Here is a 26,777-nt window from a genome sequence, read left to right on the forward strand (position 1 = left end):
GCATTGCCAAACGGAGCAATGCTCAGTGCTTCGAGAACATAAGTCAGGACAGAGTGGCTTGGTTGCAAATAAACACTCTGGTTGTTGTTAGGTGTGAGTCTAGATCTCTTCTTGTTTACCCTGTTGTAAACTTGGATTGGTGCTGCCAGCACACGTGGTTTCACCTTCTCCCAGCCTTCTGGGACAGGTGTGCTTCAAAGGACTACCAGGGCTGTCAGTTCCCTCTCAGCACTTCCCTCAGGGACATGTGCATCTTGTAACACAATACGAGAGATTTTGAATTTGCTTGAAAAGGACTAATCCTTATCACTGTGGAATGAAGAGCAAATGCAAGTCCTCAAAACCTAAATGCTCACTAATCAGAAATCAAAGAAGTAAATGTCCACAGCAATTATGTTAAGCTAAATTCATAATTTTTATGTAATGCCATGCATTATAGGATCTCCAACTCATGATTTTCAGGCACATTTACAGATGCAAATACTAGTAAAGAGATACTACCATTCTGGGAGTAATTCCAGGGTTTTATTGAGGAACTTGAGGTCTTGGGTTTTGTTGAGTTGCCTCCATTATGTTGGTAAACACGGAATGAATTAAACTAGATAAACAATTTAATGCAGAAATTCCCAGGCTCCGTCTTTTTCTGAGTCTCTCTGTTCCATTTCCTTCTACTTGTGAATCCAGCAGCTGACTCCATGTTAGAACAAGTGTTATTTGCATCATCTTTATTAATACAAGTGACAGGAGATTGTCACCTTTACATAGGTGCAAAAAGGACACCTCCTGTGAGAACTTCACGTAATCACACATACTGATTGCTTATGATTTGGTTTGTTTCATACATACAAATACTCTGCTCTTACAAATATTTCAAATTATGTATATAAAAGCCTTCTCTAAGCATTTAAAAATTACTAGTATTTTATCTGTCAAAAATCACATTCTGATTAAAATTCAGTGTTAAAAACATACCTTTGCTCTTTGTCAGTCAATGCAAAATAATATAATTGGCATATGTGGGTGTCTTTTTGGAATAAGTTAACACACAGTGGTTCCATGTTGCTAATTGTATGAACAACTTCTGTTTACTGTGTGCCTAATATGACAGAAGTTTCAATTAATCAAAATGATTATCATCCTCTATATAAATCTTTTGATGAACATAGAGTTTTTCTCTTTTTTAACTTGGCTGATACTTGCTGAAGCCGAATTCCATGTTTTCAATAAAATGGCACCTACAAGTTATGAAAGCCTCACCCAGTGAAAATTATATATAGCCACTGTAAAAACATTGGCAAATTTTAGCCTAAATAAGTTTTCAAAAGAGAAGGTGTTAATTAAGCAGAAGTGAATAAATAAACAGGTTTGATAATGACATTTTTTTGTCATGAGAATATATCTCCTGACTCCACAATCTGCAAGTACACTGGATACAAAAATCAGGCAACAACTGTGCTATTTGGCTTCATTACCAATATAAGGCAAAAGCAATTACTACGTGTGGAAAACTGTAGTGGAAATCTATATCAACAATAGAGGAATATTTTAATCTGAAACAATGCTTGAAAATGAAAAGAAAATAAAGCAAGAATACCATCTTCTCAGAACACTGAGCCTAGATAAGAGGAGACTGCAGGGGGATCTCATTAATATTTACAAGTGGTGGATGTCAGGAGGTTGGGACATCACTTTTTTCTGTTGTATCCAGTGACAGGACAAGGGCTAATGGAAAGAAGCTGGAACACTAAAATTTCCATTTAAACACAAGGAAGAACTATTTTACTGTAAGGATGGGGGAGCCCTGGCACAGGCTGCCCAGGGTGGGTGTAGAGTCTCCTTCTCTGGATGTCTTCAAAACCCTGTGTTCCTGTATGACCTGATCTAGGTGAACCTGCTTCTGCAGGGGGTTTGGACTAGATGATCTCTAAAGGTCCCTTCCAACCCCTACCATTCTATGATTCTAAGTAAGAGCCTTGTGCGTAGAAGGGCCCCTCTTGAAATAAAAGTGTGGGACTCCATAAGACAGACTGGTATATTGTCCAGAGGACCATCTCCTGAGATTTGTGGCTCCTCTCATATACAATTTTGAGGCAAGAAGAATTTTCTTTCAGGGATTTAGATCAGGTTGTCTTACACTACTCAAGTAGTAGTTTAAACTTATCAAATGGTGCAAGTGTGTGTTAAGTACACATCAATGGGATTAAGTACATGCTGAAGTGAAGCATGTGCTTTGTTTGGAAGGGATATACTGCTGCACTGGCTTGTCAATGACACCTAAGCATAAAGGTTCTTTCTCTAGCATTTTACCATTTTTTAATCTTTTTGTTTTTGTGATCCCTTCTTTGTTTCTAAAAGCTGATAAAGCTGCATCTTGCAAATTAATTTATGTAGTGAGAAATGAGATTACTCTGTCTGCATAACATTTTAAAAGACAAGAGTAAGATTCTTTTCTCCTCCACAACAGAGCTTTGGGAAACTTACCAGCAATAGTGAAATTAAGGTTGAGTGACCTCAGAAGTGGAAAATCTGTATTTTTATAAGGCTTGTAACGTGAGAATCTAATACAGCATATATGTGAAGTTTTTTGACATGGAAAAGGTTCCAAACTGTTTCTGGGTGTTTGTCTGTTTATTATTTTCAAAGGCACCTACCTTGGATTGTAGCAGCAAGTGCATCAACACTAAGCCAAGCATCTTTTTTCAAATGCTTCAAAGGGAAGGGAATTAAGGAAAATGTGCACACATATTTAGAAATTTGTTAACTGAAAGTCACTGAGATCCTTCCTCTTATTTGTATCTGGAAAAGGAAAAGGCGAGGTATCTGCTTCTGATTCTGAAGAAATAAGACATGAAAGGTTAGGATTTGCATTCAGCTAAAGGTCTCCAGGGAGGTTTTCATGTTTTCCTCTGCCTTTCCCAGGGAGGATTCCAGTGCTTCAAATGTAACCATGTCTTGAAAGCTAGTAATTCACTATCCTAGGCCTGAACGTATTGCAGATATTGGAACTGTATTTCACTGTCACTGATATGAATGTGGCTGTTCAAGGAGACCAATAAAATATACCATCTAGATCAGCTTTGAGGTTGATTTAGTGATCCTCAAAGAGAGATCCCATGAGCTCAGAGGATGCTTGGTTACATGACCCAAAACCGAATAATCCTTACAGCTCTGAAAGAAAAATCTTGCAGGAAGGGGGTAATAGCTGTGCTCAGGAGGCAGTTCTTCAAAAGCATTGTGCAGATCCATATGCTAAAATCTAGACATTTTTAGTAACAGATCTGACACTGATGTGAACATACTAGTGTTGAATTACGACTTATTTCTTCCCCATGAACTTATTTTTGAAAGCTTTACTCTTGAACTCCATTTCTACCTTGTGAATCAGTTAAGAATCATATGCCCTGCACTATTGCCTTTAAAAAACAAAGGGGATTTCCTAACTGTGCACAATAATCACATTCAGAAAGAATTACTGCAAAATTAATTACTATTTATTCCATCAATGATTGAGGAAGGAGAGGATTTGTTATAAAGCTGGCATATGCACTAACAGAATATTCACGTATCTTTGGCACTTATTGGCTCTCTGTTTAGTGATATGATTGTATTTCTCCCTGGCTGACCTGTGGGTTCCTTATTCATTTCTTGACAGGTGTTCTAGGGGATGTTGTGGTTTCATGGATGTCATTGATTTTGTCTCAATCCATGTCTGATTTAGCCCAATAATGAGTACCTTTTTTCTGCCTTCATAAGAGCAAGAAGAGATAGATGAATCTACTTGCCTTAGGAAGAAAAAAACCCCCTTGATCTTGGCAAATACAATTTTATATTTAAAATTAGTTTAATTGATTTTTTTTAAAGTCAGCTTCCATAGACTATTTTAAACCAACATGTCCTACTGATTATTGTTTCTTTTTTCTAAATAGAAAGAGTCATCATTTTGATTTAGAAGATACACTGTAGTCAAACTTTCCATTATAACTTTAGGAGAAAGACAAATTGCTTTTCCTTTTAAGTTCTTACAGTTTGATTCTATTCTCTATGTTGCCATGATAAATAACATCATGTAGATGATTTAAGGCCAGATAGTAGCTAGCCCATCTGTGGGCTCCTCACAGCAGTGGTGGACTCAAGATATGGCAAGAACAGCTTAGGGTTCAGAGGAGCACAGGTTTGGCGCTACAATGAGAGTGAGGCTCTCAGGCAGCCAGAAGAAGGAAGAGAAGATTGTATTGAAAGCTCTTTATCCACATTTCCTCATTGCTAGCAAAGAATGCATGGAGGGGACACACTATATGGATTATGACAGGCAAAGCAGTTTGGCTGCTCCCTCCATGCATGGTTGCTGCACTGCTTCTTCTGGTATTACTAGCAGAATTTAGTCTGTAGAATGGGATCTTAAAATCCTTTCACAGAAAATCTCTTTCAAAATATTTTTACTATCTATTGAAACAATTACCAGGAAATTACAACTTACCATCACTGCCTCTAACTGAAGCCTTGGACAGGGGATATGGCATTTTCATTCTTTGGTGTTTATTCTACTGTGCAGAAGAAAAAATCATGAGTGGTGTGAAGTAAGGGATTGATTCTTTAATGTTTATCCTGATACAAGGAACACACTCTTATCATCTGAAGTGGGCAGGAGCCAGGCTCAAAGCAAACAGAAGGAGATTCTTCAAATCACATGTGGCTGAGAAGTCGAACACAGGATTGCTTTGAGTGCCAGGGTCTTAATGTGGGTTCAAAGGTGTGTGGGAAAGATTCATAGAAGAAAAGTCTGTTAAGGGTTGCTAAAAATATAGCAACCATGTCTGTCTCAGGCAGACTGGTCTGCAAAAGATAGAAGATGGGAAAGTTTTGGAAGATACTTACTCTATGAATTTTCTGTGTTCTTTCAGTTGCTATCAGAGACACAGCAAAGGTGGATTTTTACTTTGACCTGATACAGCTTTTTTTTTAATTGTTCTTATTAGGCAAATTATTTCTTTCTTTCAATATTAATCTTGTCCCACTGCTTCCTACTTTGTCTTCTCTATTATCTCCCATCAGCTATTTCTTATATCTCTGATTGCCAGCAAAGATGGAAATTTATTCTGTGTCCAGATGGTACTTTGCACAGTAGGGACCAGACTGGTGTCATTGCCAAGTGCTATCACAGTATAAGCATTACTAAGAAATACTGTAGAAACATGAGAGTTGGTAGTTTTTTCCATTTTGGTGGGCTCTGAGTTTTCTTATAATTGTCATTTGGCTTCTGTTCCCCAAATGAAATTTGTTAACATTTTTTGTTAAGAATGTGGTGGATTTTCTGGAAATGCTCTCAGCAATGTAGAAATCTTCTTGTATACAGAATTCTGAAGCACTTCCTCCTGCCATGTAGTGGGCACATGCAATGGACATGGAATCATGATAGCCTAATAAGTTCATGATTTTGTTTGTTTCTTTCTCTTTATATCAATAAAAATTGTTGAATATCTTGATGCATTGGGCTTTATTTAATGATATGTAAAAACAAACAACCCCCAGTTGACGCAAGAGGGCTTTTATTGTGGTAGATTGGGACAAGGGCTACTGAATTTTTCAAGCAGAATCATCCTTGCAGATTTACTGGTAACGTGGAGGGTAACTGGCTGACCTTTGATGGCTAAATGATCACAACCACCATCTATGCAGCATCATGGTATCTGGACAAGTCTGAAAACTGCTAGCCCAGGTTGCTAGCTGGAAAGCAATAGTGCTGTACCAAGACTAGCAGGAAAGAGATGGAAAGAGAAACATGATACACAGTAGCCTTAAACCATGGGAATTTGAACTTGAAAACATTGGCATTGAGAATCCACACTGAATGAGATGGTTGCATTGATAAATTCTGATAATGGATTTATAGTGCAGTTCTTTAAGTGGGAAAGTCTGCCTCAATTGAACTCCTGTTGTAAATTTTATTAGGAAAAGAAGTAATGTCAGAATGCTAACTACTGATGAAGAACTTAAAATTTTTTCAGGACACTTGTGGTTTTGTGAGTATATTTACCTGGAATACATGCTTCAAAAGAAAATATCCAGAAGATGGTAATTGGTACTGGACTTTTTCTATACTTGAATGAGCTGGGACACAAGCCTTTGGAAGCAAGTGGGTTTTTTTAGAATAAATTATTGGTGAATAAGGTTTCTATATGAATAATTAGATTGAAAAAGAATTGGAGAAACTATATGTTATTGTACAAATACAGACTGTTTCCTAGTACCTAGGAGTAACTACAGGATTTGAAAATCCTTCTCCATGGACCTGCATATCAGCTTAACAGATGGATTCTTTGAAGTTCAAACACTCAGACTACCAAATATGTTTGAAAGAGAGAAAATCACTGGAATTTCAGATTTGGATAATCCTGTTAACTAACCTGTTTTCTCAGCTGGGTAAATTTTAGATTGATTTAGGATAATAATAACAAAGTCCTTTCTCATTAAGCCTTCTGAAATATTTACAGAAGCTCAACTCTATACACCTTCCCATCTTCCTCAGAGGAGATGAACTGTGTATGGTGCATGACAGCAGACACTGAAAGTTTGTTGATGCAGGGAACAAATTGCATTCCTTCAGTGTAACGCATTTGTTTAATTAACTTGCTTATGCAACTGTGTGTTGCTACAAGTTATTTTCAGTAGTAAAGTGAAATGCTTGGTTTGTGCAGAACACAGGTAAAGTTGGAAATAAAACATGTCTTCTCATTTGAAGTAGAACACACCTACAATACAGCTGACATGAGAGAAAGTTTACCTTGGCACCCTTCTTTTAAAAGGTTCGTGAGAGGCTGATTCATTACCATCCCCACAATATACAGAGGAATACATACATCACACTCCTTTTGTCCTAAGTCCCCTGGGACTCCTACTGCTTCCAGCTTTGGATGGATATACTGAAAGTTTCTAGCCTTATTGAGCTTAATGCAGTCCTTAGTTTGTGCACACAGGACAGTCAGTTTGTGCACAATAGACTGAACTTGTAAAAGGAGTGAGAGTGCTTAGAAGGCAGTGACAGCTGCCTTAGTTCTTTTGCAAGTTTCTGAACCAACCTCATATCTTCTCTTTGTAGCCGGGGCAATGGCTCAGTGTGTAGGCATCTCCAGGAGCTTTTTGCCTCCCAGATGCCTCTTCTAATGTGTTAGGAGATGGCTCAGTTTCTGTGCTCACCACAATGGTCTCCTCCTAGGTAAATTATATATTCAAACCATGTTCATATTTTATTCCACAGTGTAGCGAGTCTATGGTCAATGTGGGTTGCTGGGATTTCTTGAAGCTTGTCTTTCAGCTGTGCTTTCAGAGCATCCTTTCTTCCTTTTTCACTCTGACATTAAAAATTCACTTTGAGCTGATGTTTGACACTTGAAAGCTTAGCCTGAGGATTTATTTTTCTGTATATGATTTTCAGAAAATTGGCCATCAAAAAGAGGTGGCTGTGACCCTTTATGAGATTTATTTTGTGAAGTAAAATGCATACAATTGCTCAGGGAGCTGTCTGTTCAGGGACAAGTGGTGGTGAAGGAATTATGTGGTCATGCATATGTGCCCTGCCTTATTCAATTTTGAACTGATTGTTCAGGTTCAGGCAATTTGTCAGGAAGGCAAAGGGCAAAGACCCAGAAAACACTGACTTTCTACAAATGTCATGAAAAGAGATGACCACCCAGAGGAAGGACAGCCTACAAATGCCCACCTACTCTGACATGTGCTCACGGCTGGTTAAACATTGGCGAGCCATGCAGGTGTGCCCTCCAGGGCAGAAAATCATAGGAGACTAGACATTATTGAATTGGCTGTGGATGGAGCTGCTTGTTTTTAACATGTGCTTTTTGGGAAGTCTGTAAGAGAATGGTGGTGTCTTTCTTTCCCTTCTCTGAATAGACTGAAAGATCAGACAGCAGCATTTTATATCTGGTCCTTTTGTAGCAAAGACAGTTATCAGTCATATGAGTATGTGATGCTCATACTGGTGCTTATATGACATCCCTAAAACATCTTTCTGAGCCCTTGAACAGATGTGTTGTAGCAGTAATATCTATCTAACTAGCTGTTTAGTGGTTGCATCTGGCTATATCCATGGAGTTTCAACTCTTCAGTTGTTTGAGAGGGCTCAAGAAGAGTAAGACATCGAGGTTTGGAAATATTTTACTTCTCTGTGTGGAAGAAAGGTTTGGGTTATAAAAAAAATAGCCACGAAAAAAAGCCAAATGTCAAATTCTTTTGTGGAATTATGTCAATTTTGATTTTAAAAAAGAGAGTTACTTGCAGACCTTGTGAACTCATTTTGCATATTTCTCATTGCTGTTGCTATTAACTAAGAGACGTGAATCTGTAGCTCTTATCATCCCAATGTGTCTTCAGTTTCACCATCATGTTTCTATAAGACGAGAAACAGAGAATATTTGCTTAAAATAACGAAGTGGATGTTGTTGACAGCAGATGTTGGATTTTGCAGCCCAGATTTCTGGTTACAGCGGTTTCCCCCACGGCGAATGAGGGGTGTCCCAAAGCTGCCGTGAAAGGCATGAGTCGAGGGACATCCTCGCTGCCTGCAGAAGCTCCGAGCTTGCTGCCTGCGTGCGGGGACCGCCAAGGGTCCTGCGGGCTGATGCCAGCCTTCAGCCTCATCTCCGAATTAGCAGGTCCAGTCCGGGGGGACCAGGGGAAAGCCCGGGACAGTGAGGGGTATCTTTCCTCGGGGATGGACGCGGGATGCAGTCGGGGGCCGGCGCTCGGGCCGGGCGGCGGCGCTCAGGGCCGGCAGTTTCCCGGGCGGTGGGTGGGGAGAGAAGGAGGAGGAGGAGGAGGAGGAAGAGGAGGAGGAGGAGGGGTCCCCGCGGCTTTATCTCCCACCAGCTCCGCCCGCCGCCGGCTGGCAGCCGTCACCGCACCGCACCGCACCGCACCGCACCGCACCGCACCGCACCGCACCGCACCGCACCGCACCGCACCGCACCGCACCGCACCGCACGACCAGCGCAGGGCTGCGCCCATGGGCTGCGGCAACTCCACGGCCGGCGGCGCGGGTGGGCGAGGTAGGGCGGCGGCGGCGGCGGGGCCGGGGCGGGGGCCGGGCCAGGGGAGCGGCGGCGGGAGCATCCCTGCAGGCAGCCCTGCCCGGGAGCTGCGGGGAAGCGGGCGGCGGCTGGTACACCCTTTGTCCCGGCGGGACTTCATCTCTGGGGGGTGCCCACCCGAGACGCGGGAATCGCTGCTCGCGCTCCTATAGAAGCATCGTCCTTTCCCGAGGCTGATCCGCTTGCCCGGGGAAGAGAGGGTGATGGGCTCCGCCGGGAGGCACCGGAGGCTTTCTGGTGGCACCTTTGTCGTTAGGGTCACTGCCTCCGACGGTAGCTGTCCGAGGCAGGGCGAGCCCAGGCCAGAAGCTATACTTAAGAATCCCGCCGGGGGTGTAAGCTCCATCCTTTTTGCTTCCCTATAAGGCCACGGCTGCCACTTCTGAAATAAATTTGTGTCGCATCTTCTCTTCTGCTTGCTGGAGAACTTGAAAGATATTCAAAGATTGAGGTTTCCTGCATGTTAATGTGTCCTGCTGGCTGGTGTATCCAGCTGGCTCCCTTATTTGTTCATTGTTATTTTCAAAAGAGATAAGATCTGAGAAGATGGTGCTGTTGTGCTCTTCCTCCCCCCAGCCCCCGCAAAAAAAAAAGAGGAAAGTATATGGAAATTGATAAGTGGACCTTCATCCTGTAGTTATAAATATGAGCATTTCTCAATCATCTTTCATCCTAATTGCACTTGGCAAACATTGCCACCTGTTTCAGCACCTGCATTAAGCCTTTCAGATGCACTCGGTAGCTTCATAACCTGTTGAAAATGCACAGGAAAACAGTGGCCAGACCAGTTAGAACAATTAGAACTGCTGAGTCTCCATCTCTTACCATTTTAACTCGCTTTATTGAGGGGTTCAGTGGTGACCTAGGTGATGTTAGTCTCCATCTGAAGTGTGAATGCTGATGCCTTCTCCAAGTTGTATGGATGTGTGTATGTGTGGTATTGGTACTGGGTTACTCAATAAACCATGGCACGTCACACTCATAGGGGAAGGGGAGGCTTTTCTGCCATTATTGCTTACTTGATTTCTGCTAAATGATTATAAGTTAGGTTTTAGGTATTGTATATCTCTCATCTATAAAGAATGCACTGTATGAATTAGCTTGAACTTCAAGCACTCTCATTAGAACTGTCCTGTTGACACACATGAATTCTCTGCTATTAGTTGACTCCTGCATTGCTGTGACTGGAAGTTGTTTCAGTTTATGACCAAAGTAGTTTCACTCTGCTGGGGTGATGCTTGTTCACATCTCACTTCTGTTTGCTGAGTAAAAGCACCAAGGCAAGTATCAGTGGAGTTGCTGATTTTGATTTTTTAGTCCCTTTGTGGTGGCTTCTTGATTAACGATCTGGCCACCCCGTGGAATCTCTACCATGACACAAATGGATATATGTCAAATAGACTAACTCTGTATTCAGTGAATTATGTTCAACTGCAAGTTGAGTTATAACAATAAATAAATGTGTCTATTATTGCATTAAAGGCAGCTGCAGCTATTTTCAATGGGTTTTGGCTTGTAGATTCATAAATTACTTTTACTGAAGGTACAGCCCCTTTGGTAGTTTGGCTTACCTGTACTGTCATTCATAATACATTTGACATTTCATTTTGTGGCAGACTTTTGCATACTTTTTAGAAATAATCCACAGATCTCCAATGACTTAGTGTAGGTAAAAAAAAAAACCCAACAATGCCACTTAAAACACATAGTTGGTATAATGGAATGGTTACTGTGGCAAATACAGCTTTAAACCATACAGCTCCCATTTTCAACATTGTCAGTCAGGAATAACCATGCAGTCTATGGTGTTATAATAACCAACATCTGGTAAAAAAAAAGTAAGGAGCCAGATGTCTGCTATTTTCTTTTTCCCATTTAGCATTCCTTACAAAGCATGTTTAAGAAAAATAAAAGTATTTTATGTAGGGGAGAGAGAAGACATACAAGTTTTAATCAGAATTCTAGAGCTCTTGAAACTGTAACACAATATTTTCCCAATAGATGTGAGTACTATGTGTAAATACAAATTAATTTTGTGGCTTGCACAGCATGACTACGTCTTTAATGCTAAAGTTATGACTATTCTACAGTCAGTAATGTCAAAGCTAGAGGTACATAACATATAATTAACCTGTAACACTGTCATATTATATGACTAAGGATAACGTAGCATACTTCACAGAACACATTAAGATGTGTTATACTAGTCTCCATTTTCTGACTCTGATAAAATTTCTGGTGTAGCCTAACTTGATTTTTTTTTCTAAGCAGACATATATGTAATGATTGTTCAGCTAATGGTATTAACTCCTGTTGCACAGCTAGAATGACATCAGAGAAGGTATCAGTCCTATGGTCTGCAAGATCTAAACTAATAGACGTGATCTAGAATAACATTTCTGTCTGTGGTACAGTACTCCAGAACACCAATATAGCTCACAGAGCTTAAATTTCCCACCCAGAGCATCAGATGCTGGCAAAAAGCTTCCCATCTGAGTAATGGCAACTTCTATTATTTAAGTAAACTGATGTATACACAACGTTCTTGAAACACTTAGCTGTTCTATGTATTCACTATGGATTATAATTATTTTTTAAATGTCCCATTACCTATAGAAAGTTTTAATAACAAATTGCTATTTTCCTGATGTTACCTCACTTTACATATCTTTCTTTCATGTTATTTGTTGGTGTTTTATAAACTCCAAAATAGCTCTTTTAAAAATATGCCCTTAAACTTTTTAGTTTTCTCCTGAGTTAAAGCATTTATCTTCACTCTAATATTACTTCACTGGCTGTTTTTAGCTGCCTCCTCCTTTCTGTATCAATTGTACTAGCAATGACAGCACCTTAAATTATAGTACTCAGTGGAGGCTGACGGTCTAGCCTTAATTTAAATAGACAGAGAAACTGTTAGTTGGTGGAGAACTTCAGTTACAGCTAAATTATGATGAACTTTCACACCAAGTTTTAACAGACTTATTAACTTTGAGTTTGGTGGAATGCTCAGGTAGATAACGGTGCTGCTATTCTATTGAAAATCTGACTAATTTTTAAGATAACGTTTGATCAGATCAATTCTGTGTACAGAGCTGCCACCTGATGAGTTGGAGTAATCCATTTAAAGCAAATTGATAAAATTCTGTCCTCAGTTGCACTGGGGTATAAACTGAATACATTCATTGATGTTAGGACTTGGTTCCATATTGCTGTGTTTTGGAGCAAATCAGAAAGGAGCCTACAATGGAAGGCTCATTCATAATCTTACCTGTGGCATGCACATATGTGGTTTTATTTGTTTGTGTGTATGTATGAGGTTTTTATTTGCTTTTTGTAACCATTTAAAGTATCTGCAAGAAAATATTGTAGGAAATTGTTCATTAAAAATGAAAGGGAAAACATTTCATGACCTGCTCTAAAGTCAGATATTGTCAGGTTTTGTATCTATTTTTTCATTCCTGTAAGTAGTTTCCTCTCATCTTTTTAAAGTTTTTCTGAAGTTTCACATTCACTCATAATGCATTTCTCTGCACAGAGGAGTATCATTTATCACTATTAATTTATTTCTACTAATGCATTTGTCCCATGTTTTTTGAAATCCTACAGGGTCACCAGTAGCAAGCTGCTGTTGTTTTGAAAGTTCAAAACCCCTTCTCACCAAGTGGAAAATGCTTTGTGATACTTTCATACTCTTCTTCCTTTGTGACTATTTGAAAACTATGTTTTTGATTTTGTTGTTTGTTTGTTTGTTGGTTTTTTTTAAGAGATCACAGCTCCAGTACTCTACACAGAATGTTTTTCTTTTGTAATCACTTAGGGTTAGAGCTATCTATGGCTGAATGGGCCTCGTTTATTCTGCAGGTTGTACTCCTCCTTCTCCTGCAGATCTAAAATGCTGAAATGCACCTATGGTCCTACTGTGTAGGTGATGTGAGCAGAGAGGTCATTCAGGAGAAATCAGCTCTGCTATTTTTTGTGGATATAGCTTCCTGGCTACCCCTCAGTTTGCTTGAAAAACCAAACCAACATGAGTCTATGAAGATCAGGTTTGTAGGGTCAAGTGCTGCCTTTTTTGTTTTTTTAAGGCCAAGCTGATATAGTGGGAAAAAATGGTCAAACTTTCAAGTGTGTGAGGCTTTTCTCAAGTCTAAAACATCTAATCTAAAACAGGATGGCTACGAGAGCACTAAGCCTTGCTGCTGAGGAACAGCCATGCGCTCTTCGTGAATTGGAGTAAACAAGATTCTTTGGCTGATTTTCTGGCAGGAGAACAGTGAATAGCTATCAAATAATGTGTTGCTCACTAAACATGGAAGAGTTACAGAAACGTGTTAGTAAAGTAACAGGGGTGAGGGTGAACGGATTGAACTTTAAAAACAAACATGTCTGTATAAACTGAGATGTTATTGGGTTCCTTGGGAAATAAAATCTCTGTATAAGGAGTGTTCAGGCTCCCTAATAAAGAAAAACTTATAAGATTGTATGTAGAGATGCTTATGGACAACCTAACTGAAGTGATATTCATTTGCAAGCTTAGAACTCCTACAGGGATAAACTGTTTTGTGAACCGGAAATACTTTCAGATCTATATTCAGGTACTTCAGTAGTACTGAAGTGAAATCAATGGAATCCCATCAATGGAAGTGAGGATAACCTGCTTCTTTATACTTACAAAAATAAAAGATATTTGTTTATTATATATATTAATTTATTATAAACAGTAAAAATTGTCTCTTAAAAGGTGGCTTTGTTTTTATCTTAGTTAGTTCTCAATGTTTTTGTGTGAGATGCACTTCAAAATGCTGCAGTGATTTTTCAGCAGTGGTACCCTCTCTAATACTCAAAGGAAACAAGTGCTACCAGGTATGAACACTAGTGGCACATCTGTATTCTCTAATGCAGGTTCATAGTGGTAGAGCTCTGCACAAAGCCCAAGCTGATGGATCTGAAAGACAGCTCCTGTTCCCAGAGTGTGAATGTCTCTGGTACTGTAATGCATTGAAGACAGGTATGGCATTGAACATGGCCATGGCATTGAGATGTGCCTGCTGATTCACTGCAACTTGAGCACCTTCACTGAGAAATTTAGTGTCATTATAGGCACACAGTTCTTCTTACTCAGCTGAGGTTTTAGACTGTGTATGAAACACATAACTTTTGCTATACTTCCTTCAAGGAAGGCATTAGTTTTCCAAATAAGGATCCAAAGCCCTGAGACCTTAGCTCAGGTTCAGAAAGAGCTCAGTGAAGGCCTCATAAAGGACTATGAACCTTTTTTAAAGAAGCTGAATTTGTTTACAGTGAGCTTAGGTTGAAAAAATTGAGAAAGTCACGGTTCTGGTGCAGAACAGGCACAGCATAAGAATAGTTTCTTCTGAGGAAAAAAAACCCCAAACCTGTTAGCAGCAGTGGAGGCAGGCTTTTCAAAACATGTGTTGTCTGAGGTGTTGCTGCTGCCTATTCTCTGTCCAGATGTGCAGGATGGTGCCTGGAGAGTACATAGCTGACCTGATCCAGATGAACTAGCCTTGGTAGCAGAAAACATCTCTCTACATTAGCTGAGACTGAACTTGGCTGCATTGCCAACCTTCCACTTGGACACAGTTGCTTTGAAGAGTTTCTATATTTTTATGCAGACATGCCTATAAAAACAAAATAGAAAGCTGCCTGGTAGAATACAGTTTTAAAGTGAGAACCTGATCTTATTGTACATAGAGGAACTTCCTCCAGCTTAAGTAAGAGTTTCTGCTGATACAGGTAGCTGTACTGAGATTCTTCTGACTCTGGAAGCAATACTGACAAAAGAAATGTGTACAGTCTTCTACAAGTGTAGTCTACATTGTTGTTGGGAAAAGGAGTGATACTCAAGTCATAAGAATTGAGAGTGATATTATGTTCAAGAGCTAGCTGTAAAAGAGATGTTTCTTGCTGTCTAAGGCATCCGTTCAGGTAGACTGTGCTGGAAGGCCTTACATGACCGTTTCTTCCTCTCTGTGTTTAAAATAAGAATGGAGAAGGCATATTCTTACACATCAGAGTAAGACAAAATATATTTGCTATTTATGGATATTTTTCAGCAGCAAAAATAAAGTTTTTTCCAGAAATGAAGTGTCACGGCTGAAAAAACCCCAACCTACCTCTAAACTCACAAAATCTTTTGGATTAACAATTGTAGCTTCTTCAGAGTGAGCTCAGATAACCTCTTCCAGCTAAGTACCGAGAGGAAGAGAAAAAGGGGAAATGAAAGGTTTTTTGATGTCTGCCCTAGATTATGTAATTAATAGAAGGGATAATTTGCTGGTTATTCAGATGAATGATATACCAGTAATAGCAACATGGGATTAATAACTTGGGAAGAACGGGAAAAAGTTTGTACTTGACTGAACATTCCTCTCCCAGCAAGAAGCACCTGAGTCATCCCCCCCCCCAAAAAAATCAGTCATTGAGATCAGGCATCCAAGTGGTAGCTTGTGTCTTTTCACCTTTTTGTTAAACAGCAAGATAAATTAACAGGTGATTGGCCCCTTTAGATGTCTGGGGCTTTGGATGGAGTTCATCTCAATGTTTATATTAGCTCTGTCTAGGTGTTTTACGAAACTTTGTTTATCTGGCAGGAAGAACAGACCAGCATTTTACACACGTAGTACCAAGCCTACAACTGAATCAAATGGTAGAAAAAACAGACATTCAAGAGTTACTGCTTGGTTCATTGTGACTACTTTATAGCAGACAAAACCACCAGAAGACTGAGCAAAGTAAAGCACATAAAATTCAGAAACATGGATTTTATCTTAAGTTGCTCTTATCCTGAGTGGTTACACCTGGGCACCAGTCCACAGCAGCACCAGAGAATCTGGCCCAGATCTAAGAGCAATTGACTTAAGGGTTAAGAGAGATAATCATTAAACTAGACAATCATGAGAAACACGTTCTCTGACAATAGAAAATTTCTGTTGTTATTTCTATGTTGTTTAGGACAGAGAGGCAGAAAAATACTCACTGTATTATTGTTTGGTTTAGAGGATTGTACCATTATCTTGTAAACATAGACTTTTTTTCCTATTCTAGGTGCCACAGGAACTACTAAAGATGTGTAAGTACTTACTCTACTGTTTCAAATACGTAACCCTGGTCTTCAGTCCTGTCAGACTTATGCTAGATTTAGTCATACATGATTCATCTGTCTCCTAACATATAATCAACACCACCAGATGTTTATTGTCTTTAGTGACAGCTTCCATCTGCACAAAACAACTTCATGTCTTGTTTACTTTTCTACGGCTTCCTTCCTTTGTTATTTCTCTGACAGAAATGTCTTTTCTCTGCTTCTATTGGGAGAGCTGGCTCTCAGAGGTGGTCATGTTACTTCAGACTACTCTTGCTTTTCATGTACCTGTACACCATTTTCCAAAGGCCATGTAGTTGTATGAAGTGACCACATAAGTTTCTGTCAAGCCCTGTGAGAGATTTTAACAGCCACTGAGACAAATTTCACCTCTTTGCATCAGAACCAATAGCTCATCCAGACTTCCTTTGCAAAGTACCCACCCTCTCTAGGTGTTCTCTGCATTGAAGATAGTTATCTACTGGCTCTTCTTTCTCTCCCTCATCTTTGATTCTGAGTAGCAGAGGGCAACACTACTCATCCTGTTTTTCTCTAAATGTGGAAGGTCTGAACCTCTGTTGTCCTGTTGCCTCCTGCCAGCTTTTGGTTTTCAGAAAATCAGCAGCAAAAGGTCAGCCTTCCTCAGCCCATTTTTCATTTGCTGATGCAGAAATGTACAGGCAGAGCTTTATTCAGCCATAAATTTATTTCCCTGTCAAGGGAAACATTAAAGAAATCCTCCTGAGCTCTTACCTTCTTCTATTTCATATAAGTGGTATTTGCCAGTAGAGTTTGAGACTAAGGGACAAGAGGGAGAGATTTTCATGTTATGCAAGAGGAACATTCTTCAGTTTTATTTACTTCATTTAGAATAACTACTCTAATTAGACAGAGGAATCCTAGTGTAGAAATGAGGGCTGTCAAGTCATATAAACAAGTGGAGAGAAGAGCTTAAAAACAGGCTTGTCCTTGCTATTGCAGAGCACATCTGTGAGATAATGACAGGTCTCACTTGGCAGATGCTCTTGAGAACTGGACAGCCCATATTGTCCATTTTTGGGGTTTGCAGTGTCAGACAATAAATAAATTACAGAAAGTGAATTTATGAGGATCCTCTTTTTGATACAGGCTGCAGCATCCATGCCCTGTGTACTTCTAGATATACAAACCCACAAGGCTTTTTTTGTTATTCAATATAGGTAATTTAAGTAACTGACTTAGAACTGCATCTCTCTCTTTGCTCTTTGGTAGTTTGAAATTTCAAATTTCCAAGCCCTGTTAAATCATGAATTTAGTAGGCCCATTTCTGTGCTTAAAGGTATAAGTGTGGTTGAGCCTTCTTGTCACACATTAGAAACACAGGTCTGTTAATGAAGAGCAGCAGTGATGACATGAAAGGTCTTAGACTTAGGTCAATCATCCTAATATTTAACAGCAGATTTTTTTTACTAAGAATGTGAAATACCAGAAAAACTATTTTAGTTTCCTGGAAATTAATGAAGCAGATTTATATTAATTCACATTACAGATCTGCACAAGTTTTTATTTTACACCTTTTCACTTTTATCATCTGAAGATTCAAACATTCTCTTTAAAAAACCTGTGATATGATCTTGCTAGACAAAGTGCTGTGAGACTGAGGGCTGCACAGTGACAAGGACATGGTCTGGGAATGTGGTCTCTCACTGGGTACTCCAACCCTCAAATCAATGGTGACTCTGTTGGCCAGCTTCAGCCAATGCTCCTGCTCTGCCTAATAAAGAGCAGCACATCACTGCTAACTGGAAAATCTTAGATATAGGAGGGGTAAAGTATATGTGAGAAAATAAGGCAATATTTGTGATATTCAGAATATGGCTAAATTCAGTGGAGGGTTAATAACAGTAGAAAGGAAAGGACACTGCAGTTCAAGCCTCTTTCAAAATATGGGGAAGAAATCCATCAAATACAAATGACAGGCCTTTGTTCCCGAGAAATGCTTAGAAACTGAGGAGTAGTCTGTCAGCTGTGCAAAGTTTAGTGAATCATTTCTAGCAGGCCTACTGAACACGGCTAGAAAGAGTCTGCATCAACAGAGTCATAGAAATCAGCTTCCATGGTAAGAAAAATGTGGATAGAATGAATTCATGTGAGTGCCTGTCTTTTGATATTTAAAATATTATGTGAAAAATGGCAGTGTCTTTTACCATCAAATGGACATAGGACTGATGGATGTAAAAACTGACAACTGAACCCAGAATATTTTTCAGACTTAGGAGGGTGACAGGAAGCCTCTTGGGATAGACAAATCCCTACCAAAAGAAACATTTATTCTAACTGAAAGCAGAATACTGTTAAATCTGTCTACCAACTATAGGACTCCAGTATGCTACCTGCTGAAAAACATACTCTCAGTTCCTCTGCAGTAGACGTCAACAATATCTGAGGGAAGATGCAGTGACATGGCAGCATACCAGTACAAAGCACATCAGACTGCTAAGTTTCTACATCAGTTCCTGGTGTAGAAAAGCTTATCCTGGCTTGCCCTGTCTGGAAGACTGTGTAAATGGAGAGATTTAAAGATTGTTTGTTATGATAGGTTCTTTATTCATCCCTGATATAAGAAGAAGATAGAGATACATTGGAGGTGGAAAATGAGAGAGAAAAGATGTGCTAGGCTCCCTTATGTCTATACCCTCTCTGTGAGTCTGGACAATATGGAAATGGGAGCACTGATGAAGCCAAAGGGGCTTCTTTCCATTCTCATTTACACGTGGCTGAGTGTTGCCACTGTAGCTCTGTGCCCCGTGCCACCTGTTCCACCCAGCTTGGGCACAGAGGCAGCACCTGCTGCGATGCCCCAGCTGGCACCTGGACATTTGACCATGTGAAATTAGTGGTCACCTTTTGAAATGGGGGTTTAAGCTACAGAGTGTGAAGGCAAGAGGTGTGTGAATATGCGTAATGCATAAACTGGAGCAGCACTCCTTCCCATGCTGCTAAGAAAGCAGTCCCCAGAAAGGGTTTGAAAATATCATCTTCCTTAGGTGCCATCACCAGAATTTTTCTTTCTTCTCCCTCTCATGCTTGCATGTTCCTTCTCACCTTCTCTTTCCTAGCAGGACTACAACAGATTGCTCCCAGGCATCACCCAGCCCAAGAGCTGTGGTCTGTACAATCCCAGATTGTATTTACTGTTCATTTAAGGGAAAAGGTAATGCAAAACTACAGTTTGATTTGTAGCTATTAAGAGGAAGAGAAGAAAGCAAAATGTTTTAAAAAACCCTACTCTGCTTAATCATAGACCTGGATAATTTGTTTTGGTGAGAGAATGACAGTAATGGTCCAGTGATGCCCCATTACAAAATGTTTCTAGAACATAAGAAAACAGCCCTGTTGCCTAGTAGAATCTTCTTTTTAAGCCATTAATGTTAATTTCCTGTTGGACAATATTGATCATTACTACTTTTACAACTCCATTTTAGAGGCTTTGAGCTGTGCATGAAGTTGCTGGTGATTTTAAAGGATTCTTTCCTCCAAATAATGGCTAATTTGAATTACAGAAAAAGTTTCCAGTTGTATGAGAAAATCAATCCTGTGACACATTCAGTTGGTTCAACAGGAATGATTGTTTGTGATCTTCTGGCACCCAAAGTCCCTTTCTTAAAGTGTTGTCATTTTTCTTTTTCTAAAAATACAAGCGTTGTTTTTACCTACTGATATACACAAACTTCTACTTTCTTCAGCTGGAATTGGCTCACCCCAGGACAGAGCAGCTTCACAGTCCTCAAGGAAAGTTGTCTTTGCATTTTTGTGGTTGTGTACATAATGGCAACAAGATTACTTAGGCTACATGGGATCGGAGGAGAAAGGAGATACCTTCTAAAATGGCAGTGGTTCTTCCAGGGAGGAGGGTCATGAGGGCCAGGGATTGAGTAGTTTATTGCCCAGCCTCTCTTGAATGGTAAGATGGAGGAGAAGACAGCAGATGAGGAGGCTCTACCCACTCAGTGCTATTCCCTGAAAGAATATAATTTAGCAAAACTGCAGAATACTTAGATTTACCCAGAACTTCCAGTATTGAAAGGACCTGTGTGCCCTTAACTCACTGTGGTAAGGCAGAAAGGATAGTTGGTAATGTTCTGCTGCTTAGCAGGAAGGTAAGTGTAAGATAATTTCCAACTTGTAGTGGTATTTTTTGAGGCATTAACTACCCTCCCAGGAGATTGATGACTGAGGTTTAAGGGGTGTTTTCTTGCATTTAAGACTGCATCTTGCTATGAGCTCTCTGCACTTCAGGCCAAAATCTCATTGACTTCAGGGGTCAGTAATGACGTGCAGCCTTGACGATTAAACAGTAGGCACATCCACCTTGTAGAATAAATGAATTACAGTAGGAAATGTCATCTATTATTGTTCCAGATCATAGTTCAGAGATGCCTTTCAAGGCTACAGAATGGATTCAGCCCTGACACTAGTGAAAGGCCAGCTCTCATTTTTATTTTCCGGCCAGCAGATCAGCAACTCATGGATCAGCTCTTGATGGGGAGTATCATTTCATTGCCCCCCACAGTCCAGGTGATTGGTCCTTCAATAGGAAAGTTCAGGTGAGGATATCTGGGTGAACAGCCTGTGCATGAGCATTTCCACAGCAGAGCCCTCCTTGGGTCATGGTGCCCCCTTCACTGTTTGCACACAAATGAGATATGTTAGTGAAAACACACACGCCCAAGCCCATAATGACTTTGCAACTTACCTGCAATTTTGAACGAATGCAAAGAATCATAGGTACAAATTCTACCTGGGACACAGAATAATTTGGATCACTTGATTTAAGAAACTATAGTCAATGAGGCAGTGGAGTCATATCCAAACTGCAAATTCAACAGAGCTTCTACAGCTGCCACTGGGGTGAAGCTTGTAGGTTTACAGTTCAGCTAATAGATGTGGATGAACCTGAGCAATACCTTGTGCTTGAACTCGCCTGTTTTCCCTCTGGGCACCGCTTTAGGTGCCATATCTCTTAGCTCCCTGAGCAGCTGTGATGCTGAGCTCCTTGGGCAGTTATCTCAGTTGCCCTCAGCTGTAGGGAAGGAGTGAAAGATGTCTGTGGATTTAACAGCACTTATGTTATCTTGCCTCTGTTTTTATTGCTGGGTTGGTAGGTTGCAGACCAAGCTAAAGTGCAGCTGTTGCCCCGATCCATATCCAGTTACGCAAGCAGAGCTCAAAGTCCAAATATTTAATTGAAGGTGGGTGAGTGAAGACTGGGGCACAGACCAAGACTGTAGCACAGACACTATACCCTCAGGGAGTAAGAATAACATTTTTATCTTTTCCAAACTACATTTGCCTTCACATCAGTGCCAAGTACTTTACCTCTTGCTCTGGTTCAGATACACTGGACAGTATTTCAGTAGGGAGAGTCAAACCTCAGTGTGTCTCCCTGACTGACCTGTGACTTTTACCTAAAGGTGAAAGAGAAGTAATTGCCCATTTATAAGGACTAGTAACATTTATTTGGTTTGCAAGCAACAATGACTTTGGGAATTGCAGTACCTCATTTTGTGGAGAGGTTCTGTAACATCTTTTGGTGAAAAAAGCTACTGTGAAAGTCTTATCTTTGTTAATCCTGAAACCCATGCCAACGTGGATGCCCAGTCCCTTCCAGAACTCTTTTGGTGGAATAGCAGCCCAGACTCATTCCTGTTACATGCAGAGCCTTAATGTTCCTGTTATCTGTGGAGCAATGTTGGGACTGACTCAGGAAAAGTGTTAATCTACCTGTTTCAGCTCTCAAATCTACTTTCAGGCATTGCTGGTGGGGGTCATGTAAAGTAATCCACGTCTATTCTCAATCCTTTTCTTTCTTCCATACACTAGCTTGGAAAATTGTCCCTCTTTTTGTGCCTGAGTACTTTGTTGAATTGTGGTTGATGTAAATTAAACTGGCATCAGTAATAATCCCCTTCTTCCCTTGCTCCTGAATCTACCCAGATGCTCACGGAATGTCTGAAAGAAAACAATCTGCTAATATGCTTTATATCTTTTGATGTTACAGAGCAGAAGAGTCTGTATCAGATGATGACAAAAGGAGGTAGGTACTCTAATGGGGTTGGCTTGGTGCTCTGATAGGGCTGGCTTTATTTGCAATAGGCTGCTGTCAGTGTTGCTGTCAGATGTACATTCTCCCATCCCTCCTCCTAATTGCCACCAACATCCTCGAAGCAGAGAAAAAGGAAAAACAGAAAAGAGAGGAGGAAATCTCACACAAAGCCCAGTATTGATGACTGTCCCCACCCTGTTAGTGAGTTGAGGGAAGAAGAACTTTTCGTCAAGAAGAGCATATTATCTCACAACTTGGTGATGTGCTCAATAAAGAGTCAGTGACTTCTGCCTTCACACCAGCCCTGCCACAGAAGATGGTGTAAGCGCTTGTGGGAGATCTCCACTGGGCTGAAAATCAAAGGAAGTATGACTCTGTCATCAAGCAAATCAGAAATCAACTCAGAGCCCTGGGAGTTGGAGAAGATCTGATTAATTTGGCACCTGACGGGGCAGAGCAGCGTAATGAAAGTCTCTGCTAGTAGCTCAAGGCATAGCAGATGCTCTTAAGGACCCAGTGTTTCACCTCACTGCATCAGCCCCTGCCTTTCATACAGACCTTGGAGCCAGAAATTATGCTCTGAAAGGCCACTAAGAGGAGAGAGTTAGGCTATGAAAACACTCTTCCTACTAAGAGTAGGGGGGTGCAGATTCTATTTATTAATGACGAGAAGTCAAAGTGTTGTTTAATTGATGTGCATTGTTTGAAGTGAGATGCTTCTGTGGTCCCAGTGTCAAGCATTACTATCAGATTGGCTCTGTCCTCAGTTGGGTATATTCAGTGTCTGGAAGAAGTTGAGCAGGTGAGGTTTATTGTCACCAGGCAGTTATGATTTAATGTAAAATATTAGGAACTTTAGTGAAAAACAGCTCCTTTCATAGGCTTGGATCCCACTGAAGAGTAAGAGGTAGCCTCAAGGCTTTTTCTTTTTTGCCTGGCACTATATTAGCAAGTGTGTGACACTTTGTATGAACTCCTATAGACATGGAAAGGAGTGTTCCTCTACGGATGCTTGTGCAGAGGTGCCCTCCTTTCTGACCATCCGAGGTCTTTTGTAACACTGCTGTGTCATGTCAACTTTCTAAGGAGAAGTGTTACCATTAGGCTCTGATGCCTCTTCGATTGTTTCCTTAAATCAGGAACTATGGTGGTGTGTACGTTGGCCTGCCGTCAGACGCAGCTACCATGGTTTCCAGTCAGACAAAAGCTGCACCAAAAGGTATTGGAAAGTTGTCTATTGCATTTCTCCTGCTTTCTCAGTTTAATTGTATCTAGTAGGATGTATTTCCTTTAAAAATCAATTATTATTTCAGACAGGCTGGCTAGCCTTGGAGCCTGTTAATGCAGTGGGGCTATTTATAATTGTTAAAGTGATCGTTACCATTCATTTAAATTTTAACACGCTTTTGCAGAAGGATCTTGGAGCAGATGCAGACAATGTGGTACATTGTCTTCTGAACAGCTTCTCCACACGCTGAGTGCTCAGTGAATTCAGAGAAAACAAAACCCTGTTAGGACTAAGAGTCTGTGGTAGATGCACTTGCAGAGCCTCGGGGCTATTTTTAGTTTTGAAGGTGTTTACTTGCATTGCAGTGAATTCCAGTAATGACAGTAAGTGCTTGCTTTCAGGTTTATTTCTGTTCTTATATGAAATCCGATGGAAACTGTTTCTTTTCCATGTGATATTTTTGAACAGTGGTAAGAAGTGTTAGATTTATAGATGCTTAGTAGACAAGTCATAAACACATAATTATGAAATCATGCACTGTGGTTTAGATTTAATATAACAAAACGCTGCTGTCATATATGTAAAGCACAGTTTAGTCACTGGCTGACGCTTCCAAAATTTGCTGCAAAACAAAAACAGAAAAGAAAAATAACACCATTAACCAAAATAATAGTAACTGGGTTTGTTACAGTAGGACCTTGGTTAAATGGTTGTTTGGTTTTCTTAAATGATGTTGTAAATTAATTAAATATTACAATGTTTTAATTGTCTTTATCTTTTTTTTTCTAATGAAGATTAGAAGGAAATAAACATGTTGAGATGCAAACAGCTGGAGGTACAGTATGCCTTAATAAACTGTGTGTTTGACATGTATTCACTGAAGAGAAACAAGGTGGCAATCTCCCTGTGCTGCTCTTGGGTGGTCTGAGTATCACCCAGTTCTCCAGCTGCAGCGTAACTGTTCTAAAGGCTGGACCAGCACCCAGTTGTCAGTGGTTCAGACATAAATTAGAGAGCAGGTTTAAGGCATCTCCTTGGTGAGATGTGAGAAGCAAGGAAAGTCCGTATTACTCCATTTGAGAATAAATAAAGGTCAAGTGCCCTTGTGTTCATCTTCAATCCCACCACAGCTAATCCTGCAGTGGTACTAAGACCTCTCATGAGAGAAGTACGTCACCAGTGTGTAGATCAACACCTGTAGAGACAAAGCTTTTCCCAGGAATGAGTAGTTTGCAGTTAGAAAACACCTCTGTTTTGGGGATGACATTGAGGACCAAAATGAGGTACCCACTTAGGTAATGTACTGAAGCTTTCCCCTTGCTATGGGAGGATTTGGGTGTCCACCTCCAGAATAGGGCAGTGAACATTTATAGGCTCTTTTCCTGACAAAGAAGTTTTAACTAGCTAACTAAAAGAAGTCCTTTACAAGTTCACATCTGAAGAAAAATAAAACAAGATAAGTTTCCATTCAGAATTTGAACTAAGTAAACATTCACAAATTTTGGAAGGGAACTGTTTTGATGTCTAGCCAGTGTGTGTGTGTGTGTGTGTGAATTAAAGCTGCCAACAATTTCCATAGGAAGCAGAACCCTTTCCTAGCTTAGGTGAAGAGCTAGAAACAGTTCTGACTGGTTCCAGTGCTGGACACAGGCCTAGTAAAGCAGAACACACATATATGGATTATACTTAACCATGTGAATGGTTAAAGCTCCATGGTCTTTTCTAGGAACACTCATATGTAGGGAAACCTTCAGTTGGCCATCACAACTAATTCCAGTAACTTGGCTGAGATGTCTAAGCTAGGAACGCTGTCACCCTTGACCTGTGCAAGACTGAAGTACCTTCTCGAGGTTGCAGCTTTCCATCTGTCATTGATGAACAGAACCTGGGTTAATTAGGTTCTTGTCTAGGTGCTTTAGTTAAATGCCTGAGGTTGGGTGGAATCAATGATTTGACATTTTTTGCTATTCAGAATAGCTGAAAGTGCACTTTGCCTTTGGTGGTGCAATATCAGGCCTTGACTGCTCTCTCAGGCTAAAAAAGACTTACACAGATGAGCAGCTTTAGATCTGCAAAGGGTCACCTGAGCTCCTCAATATTGTGTGCATGTGTGTCTTCTACAGACCTCTCAGCTTCTAATGGTGACCTAGTTCCCTGGTTTATGTCACGAGTATTAGTGTATTGCTTTAGCAATATTGCTTTACTGGTCCAACTAAATCTGTTTGTTGCCTTCTTCTTTTGAACAGTCTTCTGCTAAGACCAGTTGCCAGTGCTTTAGAGAGAGCTGTCTTTGTGCTGAAGATTCTTCTATTTACATAGCCTTCCGGAGAGCAAGAGAGAGCAGAGCACCAAAAAAATCTAAACTGTTCCAAGTTCCAACTACGGGTAAAGCGTAAAGTACAGTGTTGAACAGTTTCCTATGATGGTTGCATTATGGAAACCTCCTGCTGTTCTCCAGTGAAAACTGAAATTAAGGAACTCATGGTGGATGTTTCTGCACAAGAGCTAACTTTGATGATCTGCAACTTATTTCTCTTATGTGGCCATATTGCAGATTTCATCAGCTATCAGCTACGCTTCGTATATTTTCTCCAACAATTTTTGATAGATTTTATATGGAAAACCATTAATACTGTCCACTTAATAGTTACCGTGGTAGATTCCAATAAATTAACTGTTGATTTACTTCAGAGTAATATATTAACAGATTTGCATCTTTTTGGTAATATTGCAAATTTTAATATTTTTGCTGTGAAAACTGAAATATAGGATGAAAAAAGCATTAGACCATTGGTTTCTTTCTAATTACTACTGTTGCTTTTATACAGTGACACAAATACGAGTGTTTAATTTTCACCTTTTAAGAACACGTTGCTCATGGAAATTTATTTAAATGAGAACAATGTACTGCATCATAATATTGACATGTCTGGTTTTACTTTCTTCATCTTTATCTCTTTTATAAAGCATTACATGGAAAAAAAATACTAATGAACCAAACTATTATGTTATGTCTTCCATTCTGTGTAATATTGTAACGACATTTCCTCACACGAGGATGAAGCGATAACAGTTTCAGAGATAGCAGGACTAAACTCCAGCGCTGCATCCTCCTGAACTGTAGAGGATTTTTCATCACTGGTAGGGTTTTGCATCCCTGACTCATCTCTAAGCATCTCCAGTATGGCAAATTGGTACAGAATGAGTGTTATTATTACTTTAGCAAATTGTTGTGTTAAATAACGTATGGGAGGTTTT

General features: G+C 40.1%; 1 protein-coding gene across 1 annotated transcript; it reads left to right on the forward strand.

Annotated features, from left to right (window-relative positions):
• The first annotated feature begins 8,548 nt into the window (after nt 1–8,548).
• Nucleotides 8,549–26,161, forward strand: C1H12orf75 (chromosome 1 C12orf75 homolog). Its single transcript, XM_062014050.1, has 7 exons — nt 8,549–8,799; nt 8,881–9,059; nt 16,170–16,194; nt 22,247–22,282; nt 23,431–23,510; nt 24,314–24,354; nt 25,766–26,161. The coding sequence occupies exons 1-6, from the start codon at nt 8,549–8,551 to the stop codon at nt 24,316–24,318; spliced, it is 576 nt and encodes a 191-aa protein (XP_061870034.1). The 3' UTR covers nt 24,319–24,354; nt 25,766–26,161.
• Nucleotides 26,162–26,777: the final 616 nt, after the last annotated feature.

Source organism: Colius striatus, chromosome 1 (genome assembly GCF_028858725.1).
Source record: "Colius striatus isolate bColStr4 chromosome 1, bColStr4.1.hap1, whole genome shotgun sequence".
Lineage (NCBI taxonomy): Eukaryota > Metazoa > Chordata > Aves > Coliiformes > Coliidae > Colius > Colius striatus.